This window comes from Hemicordylus capensis, chromosome 6 (genome assembly GCF_027244095.1).
Source record: "Hemicordylus capensis ecotype Gifberg chromosome 6, rHemCap1.1.pri, whole genome shotgun sequence".
Taxonomy (NCBI): Eukaryota; Metazoa; Chordata; class Lepidosauria; order Squamata; family Cordylidae; genus Hemicordylus; species Hemicordylus capensis.
In genome coordinates, this window is record NC_069662.1 from 61,860,770 (window position 1) to 61,881,144 (window position 20,375).

General features: G+C 45.9%; 1 protein-coding gene and 1 long non-coding RNA gene across 9 annotated transcripts in view; one reads left to right on the forward strand and one right to left on the reverse strand.

Moving 5' to 3' along the window:
- LOC128329114 (uncharacterized) overlaps window positions 1-11,368 on the reverse strand; it is a 30,292-nt gene extending 18,924 nt beyond the window's left edge. The window contains exon 1 of the long non-coding RNA XR_008309520.1: window positions 10,903-11,368. This is a non-coding gene — a long non-coding RNA (uncharacterized LOC128329114). The remainder of the gene's footprint in view (window positions 1-10,902) is intronic.
- Window positions 10,924-20,375, forward strand: part of SH2D4A (SH2 domain containing 4A) — a 46,537-nt gene continuing 37,085 nt past the window's right edge. For 3 of the 8 annotated variants that reach the window (XM_053259640.1, XM_053259637.1, XM_053259639.1), the window contains exon 1: window positions 10,924-13,969. In XM_053259640.1, coding sequence (XP_053115615.1) covers window positions 13,792-13,969 — 178 coding nt within the window. In that variant the 5' untranslated portion in view covers window positions 10,924-13,791. Of the gene's footprint in view, window positions 13,970-14,185; window positions 14,270-14,562; window positions 14,626-20,375 lie in introns of all 8 variants that reach the window. The other 5 variants (XM_053259642.1, XM_053259645.1, XM_053259638.1 and 2 more) reach the window with 5 other exon arrangements.

Sequence of the window (20,375 nt, forward strand, 5' to 3'; positions counted from 1 at the left end):
GGGAAAGAATGTCCTAGCTTTCTAAGCATGCGTAGAATGTACCTTAGGGATGGTGACTGAGGGAAGGCCTGTAAAGGGTCTTGCAAAATCTGGAAGTCCAGACCAGAGTTAGGGTGGGAAGATCTGATCCCTCGATTCAATCCTCGATACAGTTGATTTCAACCCAAGCAATTCTTGTAAGAGGATTTGTGGTAACTTCTCTGGATTTCCTTAGATGAAGTGTTAAATAAGCATGGGGTTTTCCTCCTGAATCTGGCCGTTAGATTTGGTCTCATCAGCCTTCACGTTACTAACTGCAAAAACCTGTGTGGCTTCTACACCTTTTAAAGTGCCAAAGGTACCAATGTCCTAGATTGCCAATGTTTTTTTTTTAATTTTTGTGTAATCCGCCTTGGGATTGTTTTAATGAAAGGTGGTATACAAATCTAACAACAAATAAATGAAAGAAATAAGAATGAATGACAGCAACTATCAGTTCACGGCATACTTCACTGAAGGTCCTGCAAAACAAGTAACACCCTTTCCCTCTTTTCTGAGCATAGTGTAGCAGTTTGAGTGTTGGACGAGGACCGGGGAGAGCCAAGTTCAAATCCCCGTTCAGCCACGAAACTCACTGTGTGACTCTGAGCCAGTCACTTCCCTCTTAGCCTAGCCTACCCTACCCTACAGGGTTGTGGTGAGGTTAAACATAATCATGGGCACTGCTCTGGGTTTCTGGGAGGAAGAGCGGGATGTTGATGTAATAATAGACAAATGCCCTTCTATAAATTAGAAGACCATGATGCAACCTTCCTCCACGAAGAAAAGGGAAAGTGGAGCAAACCCCAGATATGATATTATGGTAAATATCATAATATAACTTGATAAAAAGTTGATATCACATTTCAACCCTAACCCCAGAGCTGATATTGGTATCAATATCTGATACCCAGAGCATGGGTATCAGATCTTTGAACGGGGGGTAATTTCAGTGCTTGCCATAGGTGCCATCTACCCTAGATACACCGAGGACCGGCCGCGCGTTCCTGGAGGACCGGCCGCGCGTTCCTGGAGGACCGGCCGCGCGTTCCTGGAGGACCGGCCGCGCGTTCCTGGAGGACCGGCCGCGCGTTCCTGGAGGACCGGCCGCGCGTTCCTGGAGGACCGGCCGCGCGTTCCTGGAGGACCGGCCGCGCGTTCCTGGAGGACCGGCCGCGCGTTCCTGGAGGACCGGCCGCGCGTTCCTGGAGGACCGGCCGCGCGTTCCTGGAGGACCGGCCGCGCGTTCCTGGAGGACCGGCCGCGCGTTCCTGGAGGACCGGCCGCGCGTTCCTGGAGGACCGGCCGCGCGTTCCTGGAGGACCGGCCGCGCGTTCCTGGAGGACCGGCCGCGCGTTCCTGGAGGACCGGCCGCGCGTTCCTGGAGGACCGGCCGCGCGTTCCTGGAGGACCGGCCGCGCGTTCCTGGAGGACCGGCCGCGCGTTCCTGGAGGACCGGCCGCGCGTTCCTGGAGGACCGGCCGCGCGTTCCTGGAGGACCGGCCGCGCGTTCCTGGAGGACCGGCCGCGCGTTCCTGGAGGACCGGCCGCGCGTTCCTGGAGGACCGGCCGCGCGTTCCTGGAGGACCGGCCGCGCGTTCCTGGAGGACCGGCCGCGCGTTCCTGGAGGACCGGCCGCGCGTTCCTGGAGGACCGGCCGCGCGTTCCTGGAGGACCGGCCGCGCGTTCCTGGAGGACCGGCCGCGCGTTCCTGGAGGACCGGCCGCGCGTTCCTGGAGGACCGGCCGCGCGTTCCTGGAGGACCGGCCGCGCGTTCCTGGAGGACCGGCCGCGCGTTCCTGGAGGACCGGCCGCGCGTTCCTGGAGGACCGGCCGCGCGTTCCTGGAGGACCGGCCGCGCGTTCCTGGAGGACCGGCCGCGCGTTCCTGGAGGACCGGCCGCGCGTTCCTGGAGGACCGGCCGCGCGTTCCTGGAGGACCGGCCGCGCGTTCCTGGAGGACCGGCCGCGCGTTCCTGGAGGACCGGCCGCGCGTTCCTGGAGGACCGGCCGTTCTTAGTAGGTGTTACAACCATGGTCAGGCAGGATGGGAAACTCTTGAATAGGCTTTTTTCAGAGAATCATAAGATGAGCAAGGCAGGGATCAAGGTGGATGGTTGCAGCGTTAGCAAGGAGCGTTTCCAGTCGTTCACTCAGGAGTGGAACATCTAATGAATCAAGGTTCTACCAAGTATTATTTTCTTCTTCGTTCTGTAGTATTGCATTTGAATTCTTGTGTCTGTCCTTGCTTCCCTTGTTTCCAAATTCTTTTTAAAATCTGAGGCCCTGGAACTATATTAGGGGCATGTCCCCAAGAAGATGTGCATGTGGCATTTTTGTATATTTCTTTTATTGCTAGATTTCATATTCAAAGTTTGTTCCAGCACCCCCAGGATTGTACAGCACATTGGATCCTTTTGCTGCCACTTGAGTTCTCTCAGACAAGCCCAACAGATCTTTCCAAAGTTGTTTGTTTCTACGGACCGTCATACACTTCATGTTTCTGCTGCTTGTTCACTATAGCTGCCCCTTGAAACCCTGGGGTGTGTTTTCGGGGTTCGGGTTGGGCAGGGAGTGGGGTCGGGAGCGGAGCAGGACCGCCGGCAGCCCGTGTGGGGCCGAAGTGGCTGCCCCGCTGACCCCGCCCCCTGCGTCTGGCATCAGATGCGGGGGGCGTGGTCTGGCTCCCGAATGGAGTCTTGAGGCTCCGTTCAGGAGTGGGAGTTCAACTCTCGAAAGGGCCGCGCGGCCCCTTTGGGAGTTAAATTAAGGCTGGTCCTACGTTTGCAGCGCAACCAGGAATGGCTCTTTCCTGCCTTAGCAGGGAAGAGCCGCTCCTGGCTGGCGCTGCAAACACAGCACCACCCTTAGTTTAGCTCCGGAAGGGGCTGTGCAGCCCCCGCTCGGGAGCTAAACTACACCCCCGCGTCTGACGTCAGGCGCGGGTGGGGGGGCGTGTCGAGACCGGGAGATGCGGCCCCTGATTGGGCACGGCCCGGGTTCTTTGAACCCGTTGGCCCAATGATGGCTCCGCCCCTGAGTGGGGTTATCTGTTCACAGCATTTAGGCACTGGCTGGGTGCAGTTCTAGTATCAAGATGGGCCAGGCAGGAACATGGCTGGACCACACAGTGAACCATGCTGTGGCTGCCTCCTCAGTCTGTAGGGCCAAGCAGGGGGGCAGAGGGTGCGCTAATAAAAGCGATCCCTGCCCTCTCTTGGCCTTCTGCAGGGACACCTCGGCATCCACTCATCCCCCTCAGGTGACAGTGTGGGATTAGCCGGTCGCCATTTGGGGCCGAGTAGGAATTTTCTCCATCCACCCGGATTGGCCTGGAGGTGGCTGGTTTTTTGCCTACTCTGCACTGTTGCACTGGAAGGGATTTTTGATCTGGCAGGTGTTAGGAGTGGTGCCGCTAAATAGTGTAGCCCCCTGGTCACCATGGCAGGTCCGAGGAGGGGAAGCAGTGCCACACCCCATTGGTGGCAGGTGCGATGTGCCCTAGCTTCACTGCAGTTCGCTGTTAAAATCAGTCAATAAAGTGATGGCCCTAGTTTCAACCCATTTCCTGTGTGCTGTCGTTTGTTTGGGGGTGTGGGTGCAAAGGGACTTCATGGCAGAACTCTTGCAAGATGTTCTCAAGTAACATTGAGTGTGATCTATAGATCCACAAAGGCAGGAGGCAGAATCCAAAATTAAGAACAAGCATGAGTTGCTCCTTCTGCCCTAGCCAGGTCTTCTGCTTCTCCAATGCCGCAAAATGGGGGTGGGGCGGCAGGGGAGGGGGCTGGTTCATACTCACACAATCAAGTGGCAAAGCGCTGCATAGACTATATCACTTCAGGCTGAAATTGGAAGGTCGGGTTTTTAAATGCTCTCTCATAACTAAAAATATATGTAGCATGTTGGGGAGAAGTGTCCAGCTCGGGGGTGCAGACAGAGGGAAAGCTTAAGGAACACCTCCTTAATTTTATTTTGTGAGCAGGTATGGCTATTAAAGGCACAGCGGGGAAGTAATTTGCCTAAGGAGCAAAAGGTTGCTGGTTCGAATTCCCGCTGGTATATTTTGCAGACCATGGGAAACACCTATATCAGGCTTCAGCAATATAGGAAGATGCTGAAAGGCATCATCTCATTCTGCGCTGGAGATGGCAATGGTAAACCCCTTCCCTATTCTACCAAAGACAACCACATGGCTCTGTGGCTGCCAGGAGTCGACACCTACTTGTGGCACAACTTTATGGGCTATTAGGTTGAGAAGGGGTGTGATAAAATGCAGGGGAAACTGCTCAATTGGTTAAGGGAGATGTGTACTCTTGGTTCAGTCGAACCCTTTCCCTTCATAGCTATTTTCCTATGTGCAGGGATCCTTTGTGGGGAGGGATGCACAAATCACACATCTTTAGCTTGGAGTGATACCGTCCAGGAAAAGGTTCCTCGTTGATTTTGCTGAATGTTTAAATGGACAAGTATTGTCCAAAGACTTCAGGGGAAATGCTTCGGCTTGGGCAGGATCATATTGAAAACAATCCCTAGAATCTCAAACTCCTATAATAGGAAAATGCAGATATTTTTCTGCAACAGACTTGCAACATTATTATTTCTCTGTGTATGAGCCATTTTTGGAAGGGCGGTATAGAAATCGAATTAATAATAATAACAACATGGGAGCACTATAATACAAAGATAAAATCTGAAACAAGGCATTGGAAATGTGAACAGCGTCTTGCTGTCGGCACAGGGCCTGCGGTGTCACAACACAGGAAGTATGGAAGCACACTTAGCAGATCCGTAGTGACACTGTTGTAGGGTTTAATCTGGAAAGGGCCCTCAGGAGGTGGGCAGAGTTTCAGGGATTAAAAGGGGAGGTTGGAACAGCTTAGGGAGCAGGAGAGCAGTTGGAGGAGCTGAATCGCAAAGAAGAGAGCTGAAGATCACACAGAGGAGCTGGATCGCTCCCGGAGCAGCTGGAGGAACAGACAGCAGCAGGACCAGACAAGGTGGTGCTGAGCAGAGAGAGAGCGAGAGAGCCAGGCTTGCTGGGAAGCAAAGTGGGCTGACCAAGAGCTGCTGCTGAGGTGCCTGTTGGGGCCAGTGTAGAGTGCCGGATAATCGCTGGATGCGCTTATCTCATTTTCATTTTTTGCTCTTATGGTTATGGCAAAATTGGTATTTCTTCCTCTCAAGTAAAGATTTCACCTCTTGATTAAATTCTGGTGTAGTCTCTGTATTCGCCACCCCAGGCTTAAATGCCACACCACCCTGCCTAGATTGCGTGAGAAACGGAGGGCTGATGGGCTGCCAAGTGGAGACAGTCAGGAAACATATGGAATGCCGCTTGGGGTCAGCAGTAAAGCTTGTCACATTATGGGGCTGGCTGAGACCAGACTGTGACAATCTCTCTCATAATCTGATCTATTTAACCTAACTGGGGCTCCACCAGGGGCATAATTATAACAGGGCAAGGGGAGACAGTTGTCTGGGGGCCCACTGCCTTGGGGGGCCCCCAGAGGCAAGTCACATGACTGACTGTCCCAGCTGCGCACCCGCCCGGGCTTCCTTCAGTTGTATTCATCCTCCGAAATTGAGAAAGTGTTAAGACCTGGAGCTACCAGAACAGCATGTCTTTCTCTAGTACCATTAAATGACTTGCATCATCCACAATTTACAAAACCTTAAAAAAAAAAAATTAGGATGTTCTATTGTGGCACATAGGAGACAGATAGATAGATAGATATGCTTTTCGTTACCACTATTCAGCCTCATTTAAGATTTCTTTACTTCATGAGCTGAGCTTCAGTGGGGGGGGGGGCATTTTAAAATCTTGTCTCTGGGCCCACTCCAACCTTGCTACGCCCCTGTTCAGACTGTATGGTTTGTAGCTTTTAAGGGGTCGTTGTGGTCAGTTTACTCCCTTCTGAAACTGTTTACAACAACATTCCTCTTCTAGGTGCATAGTTTAAGGTAGATTTTTTTAAAAAAATTGAATACAGAACTGTTTAAAAATCCTAAGGCCAATAAAGTTATGAAATTGTTGGCTTCAGTTTTAAGAGCAGCTTAGCCTCCAAAATTCATGGCAAGGAACTGAATCTTTGAAACCAATTTCTGGCCTTGAGCAGACTATTTGTTAGATAATAAAATACCCTGGGCTTGGTGCAAGGGTGCATTCTGTGCACTCCCTGCTAACCTGTTAGAGAGTTTGGAGGGGAGATTTACCCCAGCTGCAGCCGAAGTGCACAGGTAAGGAAAGCACTACTAATTAATATTGTCTGGAGATATGGAGTTAAAGTTCCAAATAAAATAGTTTATTTAGGAAATCCATCAGGGAGATAGATTGAGACCTACATGCCTTGCTGCTAGCTACATAAAGGAAGCGGGGAAGGGAGAAGTCCGAAGTCTCTCTCCAGGAAGCTTTTCACATGGGGCTTTTGAAGATCTTTAAGTCGCATCTCCTCCAGAATGGAGGGAGTGCGTTCACATATCAGCTAGATTTACCCTGAACAAGGAGCATTTTTACCCTGCTAAGGAACATTTTTATCTGTGAGTTATAAGGGAGCAATTTACACACAATTCAGGTTTTTCACTGCACGTTAAGAGTGTAGCCCTATTTATATCCGGGGTAAAAAAATCAACTATTTGCGGTGGGTTTTTTTAAAAACTTTGAGTTCGCAGTAAAGCCTCTCTGTAAACTCACGGTAAAACCTGCTGTGCGTAAAAGCCCCAGGTGAGAGAATGAAACCCAAGGCTGAGAAACAGGGGAATCGGAGCAGAGAAAGCCTGGCCAGAGACGGAATGCCCTTAGTGGCTGTCTCTACTGCTAATGCCCTTAGTGGTCAATAGGGTTGCTGGTGCTAAGAGTCAATAGCCATTAGGAGCTCCATCTCCAACACAACTGTCCCTATTCACCCCAGCATAGCATATCTCTCAAGGGCTGTTGCTGGTGCCTGCCTTGTGTTGTATATAGATTGTGAACCCTTTGGGACAGGGAACCATCTTCCTTTTTTCTCTTTTACTGTGTAAAGCACTTTGGGAACTTTGTTGAAAAGAAGAGGTATACAAATTTTGTAAACACAACACAGCATCGCTGTGAAAAAGTAGCACAGATAATTTAATATTGTATTTTGCTATGTCAAGTGATCTCTGAAGGGCACACAGTACTTAAAAAAAATATTCTTCCTAATCGAGACAAGAAACATGCCACACACCCCTTGGAAGCCCTCTGACAGAACTCCTCTTCCTCCTTCCCCTCACTAGCCTCACTTTTCTGGGAGGCGCTCTGCCCACTTGCCTGTGCGGGTGAGAGCTGGTGCTGTGGGGCGGCAACAAGAGACACAAATGGGAAGACAAAGTAGCTGGATGCACTGCTGTTACAGCAAACAATCACAAGCTGGTCTTGGGAGGAGAGCTGGTCTTGTGGTAGCATGCATGAATTGTCCCCTTAGCTAAGCAAGGTCTGAAGACTACATGTGTGAGCACTTTATTCCCCTTAGGGGATGGGGCTGTTCTGTGAAGAGCAGAAGGTTCCAAGTTCCATCCCTGGCATCTCCAAGATAGGGCTGAGAGAGACTCCTGCCTGCAACCTTGGAGAAGCCGCTGCCAGTTTGTGTAATATTGAGCTAGATGAACCAATGGTCTGACTCGGTCTCTGGCAGCTTCCTATGTTCCTATGGGCAGGCAAAGCACACCCCAGGAGGGAAGATAATCAGCTTCAGCAGGCTCTGGTCCATGGGCAGGGCCCGTAAGGCAGAAGAGCCCCTTGGAAGTGAGGTGGTAGCTGTGGGCCCCCAGCAGACAGGTGAGATGACCCCTGCAGTGAGTGGTGGGGTAGCTGCACTCAAGACCCACGGCACACTCGCCACCTGAGTTCACAACACTTCACCTCATGAGAGAGCCACACTTGCTTCATCATTAGCCTGCCTTCTTTTCGTGTTGAAGGCTGTTGAGGGATGTGAGGAGAAACATTAACATTCTCACACAGCAGTGGTGAAGAAGTTGATATGTGGAGACAGTAGGTTGAGTTCAAAAACAAAAAGATTTATTAAGAAACTAAAATATCACAAACTGAGAGCGACATACCTAACAGGCACTAGCCTTCAACAACAACTGAACAGTTCTCAGAGATTCTTACCTGAGCAAGAGAGACCTATTAACATAACTTTTAATGTCTCTAGTAGCCAGAAGAGTTTACTGTGATGCTAAGAGCAATGCTTTAGAGTTCTCATTTCTAACAAAGGCACCGTTGTGTATGATGTCTTCATGTTCTGAGATCAGATAAAACTTTGCAAAGGGCAATTTTACCCTCAAGAGACCCATGGACAAAAAATGCTGTTTTGTTCTAGCAGAATCAATAGGCAAAATACATTATTTATTTGTTCTATTTATTTATTCAATTTCTATACCACCCTTTGAAAAATGGCTCAGGGCGGTTTACACAGAGAAACAACACTTTTCTTCTTCTGAGTTGCCAGCTATTGTAGCATCATGGCCTATGTCCCTTATAAATATCAAAAAATATTGCACCCTTTTCATTGCCAAAATGAGAATTGCAGCCATTCTACAGGAACATTCACCATGACATTTGACATACCCTAAACAGCTTAGGCCCTGGATATTTAGGAGAATGTCATCTTCACCATGAGCCCATCACCTATTGAGATCATCTGGAGAGATTTGTCTGCAGTTGCCACCAGCTTGTCTGGTGGCCACACAGGGACGGGCCTTCTCTGTTGCTGTCCCAAGACTCTGGAATGCACTCCCTGCAGAGATAAGAGCCTCCACATCTCTGACAATTTTTAAGAGGTACCTGAAGACTTATCTCTTCATCCAAGCCTTTTAATTTGACTTTGGTTTTAAATTGTTGAAAGGTTTTTATATTATGTGTTTTAATAGTTTTATGTTGTTTAAACCACCCAGAGGTGAACCTTTGGGTTGGTATACAAATTAGATAGATAGATAGATAGATAGGAGAGAATATATAGTGTCCCATTATTACTCCTATGCAATAGCATAGGATAAAAGGTGGCAGCATACCATGTGCAAACATGCATATCAGCACATCACATAGCAACACACATGACAGCACACCACACACAAACATGTACCACAGTACGGCCAGCACAGAGCAAACATGAGTGGCAGTACACCATGTGCAAGGTTGTATTGATGTAAACATGTACAGCAACATGTATGCACAAAGATGCAGAGCACCATATTGCATGCAGTTGGCATGCCGCATGCATCAATGCAAAGGACATCATATGCAACATAATGCCATACATGAACTTGTATAGCCAAAGCAGTAAGTACACTATCTGCAGCACAATACTACACTCATACATGTGGCAGCACACCAAAGCATGAGGCAGACACATGTGGCAGCATGCCCTGCAGAAACACATGTAGACCATGCCACACACAAAATGCATGTAGTAATAAATGACCATATACCACATGCAAATATGCACAGCATCATTCCATACCTGCAGCCTGTTTACTGTGGTAAAGGAACATTTTTCTCTTGGGAAGCAGGTTTTACCAGTGAAGTTTCACTCTAACAGACATGAATTACATAAACTTCAGCTTAGTAAAAATACTTGATTTGAAACCTCAAACTATAGGAATATATAACTGATTTTCACAAAACTAGTTAAAAGCACACCCTTGCAATATTTTTTGAATTTTTGGCATTTAAACTGACCAAAAAAAGTAGATATATTGAGATATGTTTTTTGGTGGCCAAAAAAGGTTGCAATTATGGGATGGCTCTGTAATGCTTTTTCCTGGATGTGGCTTTCCCCCATTTTAGAGTGAGTGTAAAATTGTTCTTTGGCTAGTATTAGCTTCATTGATCAATAAGGATGCTTTTTTGTGTGTGTTAACCCTCTCTGCAAAGAGACTGTTTCTAGACAGGGAAGGATTTCACTTTAGAGTTAATGGATTAAAGTAAAATATTTTGTCCAGACATCCCCTCCCCTGATTCTATCTGAGAGTCCCATTTACAAGTATGCTAATATTTGCACCCTGTCTGTGTTTGATGGCTTTACAACTTTCTTCGCCACCTTTTTGTCTGTCTTCACTGGAATCAGCTTTAGTTACTCCTGGTCTACAGAGGTGTATCTAGGGAAAATAGCGCCTAGGGCAAGCACTGAAATTGCACCCCTGTCCAAACATCTGACACCCATCTTTCAGATAACTGTACCATAATATCAGCTCAAAAATACAAGTTCAGATACTTTCAGGAGAAACAGGTTGTAAGCAACACACACATGCATACACACACATACAATCACACATGTGGCACATATGTGCCAGTCGCCTTCCCAAGGAAACGCAGCACATCCATGTGCTGGGAATGCCTCCATAGAGCTAAGCAGTGAAAGCTCTCTTTAGCAAATGCTCTGCCACCTCAGCATACCTCACTACAGGTTGCTGCCTCCAAGAAATTCAGGGATGGTTTTTTTCTGTCCAAACAGCTTTTGCCTTAAAGGGAGATGGCTGCAATGGGAAATCCTAGGGGCCCCAAACAATCTGAAATTATCCAGCATCTTATAATAGGCTTGGATCCAGCCGCCTGATCAGGAAGAACATAGAAGTTGCAACTAGCCACAGAACAACAAACCAGTGTGATATTCAGGGTTGTTGTTTTTTAAAGCACCACACACACAAGTTAAAGGCAGGCACTTTCCAAGTTTGAAATCCCACAAACCTTATAATCAGATGGCTTGACAAATATTCAGATAAAGATAGAGCTCTGTATAGAGAATTAAACAGCATGCGAGTGAATATTTCTGTTTTATTCCTTGCCTCTCCCCCCCCCCTTCAGTTTTACCAGCTTACAAGGTATTAAACCAACATTGTTTTTTAAAGGGATGTTTTGTCTACTTACTTTTGTGCCATTTATATCTGTTTTTTAAATGCTCGGGTCCCTTGCCAACAACTTTGCATTCTTCTGACTCCCTAGATCAGGGAAAAATCAGTCTTGCAGAGGTCATTTGAACATGTGCGCCAGCCATTTATGTTTTCAGCAGCCTTTAATTTTTTTTTAATGGCTGCCGCACACGCTCAAATGGTCCCTGTGAAGTCCTATGCCTTGCCAGGCCTCGCAGAGGCCTTTTGAGCATATGCAGCGACCTCCAAAATGGCCACCACACTGATCTTTGTAGGCCCAAACAGGCCTGAAAATTAGCCCGGAATGGGCTGCGGAAATGATCTAAGAGACTGGCGGGGGGAGGGGGGACCCTTGCAGACCCCCCCACCGTGGCCCTTAGGAAGCTCCCCGAAGGGGTTACAGGTTAAAAAAATATCCACGAATTGTGGAGGGGATGAGGGGCAGCATGGCACTGGCGCCCCCTCCCCGGTGGCACCTAGGGCACGTGCCCTGGTTGCCCCCCCCCCCAGTTTCGCCTATGATGGTCTATCTTCTTTGGGTCAATGAACCTTAAGTGCCCATGTAGCTTAGTGGAAAGTAATCTTCTATCTTGAAGACCTTTGTTCTACAACTCTGGTATCAGCTCATTGGTTGGACTTTAAAAAGAGACTACTTCTCAGCCTCTGTTCCCCGTGAGTTAAATGGGCATGTTGAAAATGGTCTCACAGGCAGGTTGAATAAAGGCAGTCAAACTTTGCAGATTAGAATTTACTCTCCGCATGATTAATCATGTTTTCAGTATTATTTGCTGTCATATTGACTAGGAAATTGTGAGAATGTGCATGGAAATGTAGCCATTAGAAGTGGGCTGTAGCTGAGTGGGCGTGTTAGCAATGATTGTTGCTTGAATGCATTCTTAGCACATTGCCTTCTGCCAGGCCTCTTAAGCACATAGCAGTCTTTGCCCTGTGGCTGCTAAGTATGCAAATAGGTGTGAGACAAGGATGGAGATTGGTGCTGGCTGCTGATTTCATACAGGTGTTATTAGTATTCCCCAGAAGGAAAAGGGATTTATGGGATTCTCCTCAACTGTATTCTACCAAAGAAAAACCACAGGACTCTGTGGGTGCCAGGAGTCTAAATTGACTTGACAGCACACTGTACCATTGCCTCCTAGTTGAAAGGCTGCCTGCAGTGTTCAAAACACAGTCTATATCTTTTTCCGAGAAAAGGGGGTTAGGAAAAGAGGCAAACAGGCATATTTGCAGAAAGGTGGGAAGTTAAATGCCCATCATGATAAAAGATGGATTGTGGGCAGAGAAGTCGTATATAGCAAGCTGTGGTCCTTCATGCACAGGCACATGCTGTCTCACACGCTGGATTTCTATCAGCAGCTGCCAAGTGCTGACAAAGGATAGCAGGTTTTGTTTCCACTGTCCTGAATGCATTTCCTCTTTCCCTATTATTTATTATTTCTTGTTTGCACAGTCAGACAGGTGTTATTGACTGGTTTGTTTTATCCAGACATCAAGTCCTTCCCAAGGACCTAGGATGCCAGAATTTTATTGTCAGTTGTTATAGATATCGTCGCAGAATATAGGCTGTTCCCAGTAAAGCTGCTTTTTGTAATTGGCTGATGGTGATTTCTGTGGCCCCTATGGTGTTGAGGTGCTCTTCAAGGTCTTTTGGAACTGCACCCAGGGCGCCAATTACTACTGGGATTATTTTGGTCTTTTTCTGACACAGCCTTTCAATTTCAATTTGTAGATCTTTGTATTTGGTGATTTTTTCTATTTCTTTTTCTTCTATTCTGCTATCCCCTGGTATTGCTATGTTGATTATTTTCACTTGTTTTTCATTAATTATCATTGTTGTTGTTGTTAATTCAATTTCTATACCGCCCTTCCAAAAATGGCTCAGGGCAGTTTACACAGAGAAATAACAAATAAATAAGATGAATCGCTCTCTCCAAAGGGCTCACATTCTAAAAAGAAAAATAAGATAAACACCAGCAACAGTCACTGGAAGTACTGTGCTGGGTGTGGATAGGGCCAGTTACTCTCCCCCTGCTAAATAAAGAGAATCACCATGGTAAAAGGTGCCTCTTTGCCCAGAGGAATGAATGCCATTCACTTATATGGAAGAAAGTAAAAGAGTACACTTGGGAACACCATTGGAGTTGGGGTTTGCTCCCTGAGCTGCTTGTGACTGCTGCTGCAGCCACTAAGATCCAAGCTTGCTCCAATATGCACATTGTTTCTTTTGTCATGCTAGAGTTGTTTAAAAGCTATTTTGAGAATAGCTTTTCAAAAATGTAGATAATTATTAATCTTTCTCTTCGCTTCTTGGGGAGTGAGTGATTACTCACACTGCCATGTGCCATTGGTCCCAGTTTGCTTTAAGATTTTGCAGGAGGGAAAGGGTTAGGGTTCATCACTCTGTGACTGATAAGGTACTCTTCTGGTCTCAGCCTTGACAGTCTAATAACATGTTTGCTGACTCAGAGAGGTGAGCCACACCTGTGACTTTAGCTATCCAGGGAGTTCCTTGATGCAGTATCAGATTAAAGCAATCTTCTATCATAGTTGTTTTTTAAATAAAGGTTCTGCTTCATTCTAATTTCCTTCTTAGTGCAGCCAAGTCTGTAAGCTCTTCGATTTCTTTGTTTCCTCTGAGTTCTTTGTTTACTTTTTTCCAGTCCTTACAGGAAGTCAGAGCTAAAATAGGTGCAGCCTTTGCGAATGTAATTGCCATGTGGAGAGCCTACATTCCTGCTGTTTCTCTTGGGTGTGGATAGATTTTTTTCCCCCTGCTTCTCCTTTGGTCACTGATGTGCTTTTGGCCAGCAAAGAAAGTGTCTTGCCCCTTTCAAAGGGTCGGTCTTGTTTGGCACAGCTCTCTGCAGCCATGCTGAAGCAGATCCTGTCAGATATGTATGTGGATCCAGAGCTTCTGGCAGAGCTTAGTGAGGAGCAAAAGCAAATCTTGTTCTTCAAGATGAGACAGGAGCAGATCAGAAAATGGAAGGAAAGAGAAGCTGCTACTACATCAGAGATGGCTCCAAGGAAACCAGCACTGAGGAAAGGTCAGTCTCTGAGAGGCTCTGGCAGAGGGGAGGGGAGGAACTGAGATCTAGCCCACTGGTTTCAGGATGTGTGTTTGTGTGTATATATGATATCTAGGAAATGTGCTGTTGTTGAGTATAAAAAGTGCTTTCCTACAGAGTTTAAATGAATAAATAATACTTAGCATGTATAAAGATCTTTAAAGCAATAACCTTAAGAGCCACCTTATTTGGTAGGTCACTATTATTGCTTTACTGCCGATAGGTGAGGGGCGCTGAGAGAGCGGTTGTCTGAGGCCACCGAGTGAGTTCATTGCAGAGGTAAGCTCTGAAGTGAAGACTTTCTGGTTCACAGCTCTATCTCTTAGCCACTGTGAAGTATGAGGCAAATGTAATAACTCAATATTCAGATGTTAAATAATAGTATTTGAAGTCAGGCTGAACAAGCATCCAGTCATAGGCTCCATGCTACTTCCACATAGGAAGGAGTTTCTTTGCTCTCCACAGACTAACTGTATTCCCTTATCGAAGATGCTTAGTTCTGTATATCTTGCGTATTCTTTCTGTATAATAGAAGGAGGGAAATAAATACTACTACTGTTTATTAATTACAGCAAGAAGAAGGATAAAAACCCTATGGGTTAAGACAAGAAAAAAGTGCTGACAAATTCACTCAGGTACCAAAAAGCATGGAAATTATACATTGGATACCTTAACGTGTGCTTTGTTACATAAATGGTTCCTCCCTTACCCATTCTATCCTCAGAACTCTGTGGATAGTTTAGGCTGAGAGGTTAGCCTGGGTGCTTTCCAGATTAAACCCTACAACAGTGTCACTACGGATCCATTAAGTGTGCTTCAGTACTTCCTGTGTTGTGACACCATAGTCCCTGAGCTCACAGCATGGTTCTGTTCACATTTCCAATGCCTTCTTTTGGATTTCATCTTTGCAATTATATTTATTTATTTATTTGATTTCTATACCGCCCTTCCAAAAATGGCTCCGGGTGGTTTACATCAAAATAAAAACAAAACAATTAAAATCAAAACTAAATCAATTAAACAATTAAAATCATTTAAAATCAACATTAGAATTTTAGTGCGACACATAAATGTAGTGCTATATAAAAATATAGTGCTACAACTTTGCATGTGTGTCGCAAATAAGTAGCTGTATTTTCCCATTGTAGGAGTTCAAGATTCTGGAGATCATTTTCAATTCAATCCTGCCAAGCCAAAGCATTTTACCCCTGTTGTACAGTTTCATCTGGAAAGCACCCCAGTGAGCTTCAAGGCTGAGAGGGGATTTGAACCCAGGTATTCCTATGTCATGAGTGTTCACACTCCTACTGTTGTGAGTCTGTTTGGCCTGCAGTAAACATGTTAACTTGGCAAAGGAGGCTCCACCTTGGAAGATTCAACCTGCCAATCATCTGCATTTGCCAAAATTGCCCCCACTGTCTTCCCTGTCCCCAGGATACTTACTTGACAGGCATTGCATACATTGCCCCTACATTAATTCCAATTTAAAATGAGAAACTTGAAACTTCATAATGAGGAACATGCAATAGATTTTCACTTCTAAACCAGCAGGAGAGAGGCCCTGCAATATCCTTGAATTTTTGAGATAATCTAAACTGCCGAAAGGAGAGATGAAGATAAGTTTTTGGGTGAACACAGAAATTATTGGAAACGGGACTGTCACACCTCAGTTGAAAGCACTTAAACTCCAGTAATTCATCTATTCTTCACTGGATTGTTCTGAAATCTGGCAAGGTGATACTGCTCACAATTCCCCCCCCCTTACAAAATTTCATACTCAGTTTTGGAGGGCCGGTTCAGTTTGAGCTCGAACCAGTCTAGTTTGACTCAAACCCCGGGTTGAGCTGCACATCCCTACCATGGAAGCACCTCTTACAGAGTTAACAAAGAAACATTTTCTAAACAAAGTGAACTGGACATTGTACGGTCAGAAAGCCTTTGAAGATCTTAAAGTAGCTCTGTGTGGAATTCCTCTTCCTAAGGAACCTACCTCACAGGGTTGTTGTGAGGAGAAACATAACTATGTACCCCGCTTTGGGCTCCTTAGAGGAAGAGCAGAATATAAATGTAAGAATGAATAAATGAATGAATAAATAAATAAATAACTTTATGAGTTTATGATGAATAGAATGTTTGACCATTATGACAATAGGATGCTGAAGAAGTCAGCCACGTTGTTGATGGTCTAATACTTAGCACTTGTATAGTGCTTTAGAGTATTCAAAGGTAATCCTTTGTGACTTGAGTAGCTTTTGGTTGATATTCATAAAACGGTCACACAACCTAAAGAGAGGAGAGCTGGTCTTGTGGTAGCAAGCATGACTTGTCCCCATAGCTAAGCAGGGTCTGCCTTGGTTGCATATCAATGGGAGACTTGATGTGTGAGCACTGGAAGATATTCCCCTCAGGGGATGAAGCCACTCTGGGAAGAGCAGAAGGTTTCAAGTTCCCTCCCTGGCTTATCCAAGATAGGGCTGAGAGAGATTCCTGCCTGCAACCTTGGAGAAGTTGCTGCCAGTCTGTGAAGACAATACTGAGCTAGATAGACCAATGGTCTGACTCAGTATATGGCAGTTTCCTATGTTCCTATATCTGTAACATTTGCATTTGTCAAGTCCCACTGTGATATCAAAGCAGTTCTGAGATTAAGAAAAGTAGGGAAGCAAAGAGGTCACTGGTGGAGGAATGTGAATACAGCCCATAATTGGTTTTATAATATAGAAAATGAGATCTTATTCTGAACTGATGCTCTACAGTATTTACTAGAAAATATGTTTTTGGTGAAAACAGATGGGATTTTAATGGATGTTTGTGAGCTTTAATATAGATTGTAGTAGTGATAATTTGTATTTATGTAATTAATTTTCTAACTGCTTAAAGCATTTCACACGCATCATTTCAGTAAACTATAAAACAAACTTGTGAGCTAAGTCGGTATTAGATTGCAAATGGATGACTGAGACACAGAGAGCAGTTTATCTTAAGCCATCACTGGCCCTGCTCTTTGCCTGCTCTTGGCCTTGCCACTGACCCGGATTCAGCTGGTGGGGGCTAGAGATAGAGCCTTCTCAGTGGTGGCCCCTTGGCTTTTGAATGCTGTCCTGGAAGAGTTTTGCAGTGCTCCCTCTCTGATGACTTTTAAAAAAGGAATTGAAGACCCTCCTCTTTAGAGAGACTTTTAAAGCATTTTAACCAGTGATATTTGGGTTTTTGTTATTTATAATTATGTCTAGTTTGTGATGATGAGAAAATAATATCTTTGGGATATAGATTCATCTGTGATTAATGACACTGGTAGCCAGTGCATAGGTGCTGCAATTTCCTGTTGTTGCTACTCTGTCCCAAATACCAGATAACCAGTATAAACAAGCAGGCCAGCAGCAACCAGATATCTTTTATAGAATACTGTTGCTTAAGAAACCCCTTCTTCCTAGGTATGTTGAATTAAGCAACAAAATAAGTGGAAACTAAAAGGAGATGTAACCTCAATGTAATATCCCCAAGAAAATTGTCAAAGATATAGCACCAGAGGCACGGAAATAACCTCATGATTCCAGATGTGATCTCCTTCCTGTTTAGGAGCATTCTCTGTCCTTAATTCCGGTTATTCAACCCTTACTGAATTGTTTTGTCTCCCAGACTTTAGAAAGCCAATGTACAAATTTTAATTAGTTAATCTGAAAGGCAGACATCACTCTTACACCTAAGCATATTTACTCTAAGTCTCTGTAAAACGGTGAGTAGACCCTGTGAGAGTCACTAATTTGGGAGCACCCCTTGTTTGGAAGGGGCAAGCCCAGAGCAATGACTCTTTCAGAGACTCAGTGGGCAGCCTCCGCTTATGACAGGGAATTCTACTGCAGTTCTGCAGCAGGAAAAGTTGAGTGCTCCAGTCATACCAGGTGGAGAAATGCAGAAATACCAGATGGAGAAATGCTCTCCTTGCAGCAGAGGCTGATTAAAAGATGACCAGAGTGATGTACCATGCCGAGATAGAGCAGGCAGGCAATCTATAGGTAACTACTTTGGGGTCTTGGATGCCTTTGATTTATTCCTCCTAGCACTGTCTTGTGACACATACCATATAGTTTAATGATCATCACAGCTCTTGAGAAGACAAACTTAGACCAAGTGAGGCAGCAAACTTGTTTTCTTTCCCAAGCTTTCCCAAAAAGAGTTTGTTAGGGCTAGTCTTTTCTAGAGTTTGATTTCTGCCTGGCTAGGGGTTTGTTTTTGACAGGGCAGTTTCAGTTGTACCTAGAGAGACAGTGGGTGAGGATTAGCTGCAGGTGAGTCACAGAGTTTGTGGGGATGGGCCACAATCCTGAGGTGGCTCAGTTTGGCAGCAGCCCTTGAGAGGACAAAGCTCTTACCAGGGGAGCTGTGCTACCCGGAGCTTTGTGAACAGATGTTTTCTAACAGATATCAAAGGAGTTTTTCATGGAGTTCAGTGGGGAAGTGTGTGGGGAGGCGCAATCTACCTTTATCACATGGGAGATGCCCAGCATGAGGAGAAGCTGCATACTACCCCACTTTTATAATTTTCGTGGAAGACAGACCTTAAAACCATTAATTAGATCACAGCTGCAGCTAAGACCTAGCTTTCAAGTATACAAGGTATATATTCTAAATAGCCAATAAAACTAGTTATAAAGGAAGAATGCCAGCAAGGGAGGAAGTGCTTCCCAGTGTATTGCACAGAGTGTTGCATGTGTGACTGTCTGATTGAGGGGCAGAAGTCGTGTGGGGGTGTGCTAAGTTCAAAGAGCTCATGGCTCTCAAGGAACTTCATTCCCTTGAAAAAGGGGGGCTGATGTGGAAAAGCTCAAAGAGGCAGAGAGATATGTGGATGAGACCCTCGGGAGTGTGATAGAGGCATTCCACTCCCAGGATGACAGCTCCTTTGCTATCATCGAGAATGAAGGTATCAGGGAAGGACATCAGTCTGAGGAAGAGGGGAATGCTCCCTTAGAAGGGACCTCTTCCTTGGGTGATGCACCCATATCCTCTCACACAGAGGAAACTTCTCTGGGGGTTGGGGGCCTCCTAGTACTGTGTGATCCAGTCATTAGGGGCATATAGAGATGGATTTGTGACCCTTGTGTCGTGAGGTCATGGTGGACAGCTTGTTGAAAGTGTCGACTCAGTGTGAGGCAGCTGTGAAAAAGGCAAATTCCCTGCTAGGGATCATTAGGAAGGGGATTGAGAATAAAAATTCTAATATTACAATGCCCTAATACAAATCTATGGTGTGGCCACATTTGGAGTACTGAGTGTAGTCCTGGTCACTGTATCTTAAGGAGGACATTGTAGAACTGGAAAAGGTCCAGAAGAGGGCAAGCAAGATGATCAGGTGCCTGAAGCTCCTGAGGCAAGGCTACAGCATCTATGGCTTGTTAGTTTGGAAAAGAGGCGACTACAGGGAAACATGATAGAGGTGTATAAAACTATGCATGGAGTAGAGAGAGTGGACAGAGAAAATGTTTTCTTTCTTTCTCACAGCACTAGAACCAGGGGTCATCCCATGAAACTGATGACCAGGAAATTTAGAACCAACAAAAGCAAGCACTTTTTCATTCATTTTTCATATTTTAGATTAATAATTCATTAATCTATGGAATTATCTGCCATGGAATGTGGTGATGGCCACTAACTTGGATGGTTTTAAAAGGGGCTTAGACAAATTCATAGAGGACATGTCTATCAATAGCTACTAGTCTGGTGGCTATAGGCCACGTCCAGCCTCAGAGACAGGATGCCTCTAAATACCAGTTGCAGGGGAGCAACAGCAGGGCATTTTCCAGACTATAAGCTTTGTAATGCTTAATATGTCGCAAGTTGTGATGGGATAGTGCACCAGTTTCAAAATGAGAGTAAAGGGTTGTTTAATGCTTACTTGTAAGCTTGTGGCCATTCATATTTCCCATCTGCTGAAATGTATTTTCCAGGCAGGAATGTCCATATTCTCATTGAAACACATTTTTCTGCCCCTCCTCCTGCTCCATTTGGGCCAGTGGAGTTGTGGGTGAAAGGGAATCCTGTGGCAAGCCTAGAAGTGGGGAAGAGAGGAAGTGGTGCGCCTGGGTGGACATGCTCTTCCATGGTGATGGCGGCCAGCAGCCCCTTAGCAGCCTCTGCCACTCCTCCTCATTCAGTGCCCCAGGCAGAGCCTCACCAGTGCTGGGGAACCTTCCTCCTCTCCACTCTCACCCTCGCTGCTTCTCTCCAGCTGGGCCTTCTCCTGAGGAGGGAGGATGGCGGTGGCGTGCCTCCAGAGAAACAAACAGAAAAATGAATAGGAGGGAAGAGGTGGAGGGGAGGCGAGTGCTTGTCAGTGAGGGCAGTGGGGTTGCACAGAAGTAAATAAATCATGATTCAGTTCGAT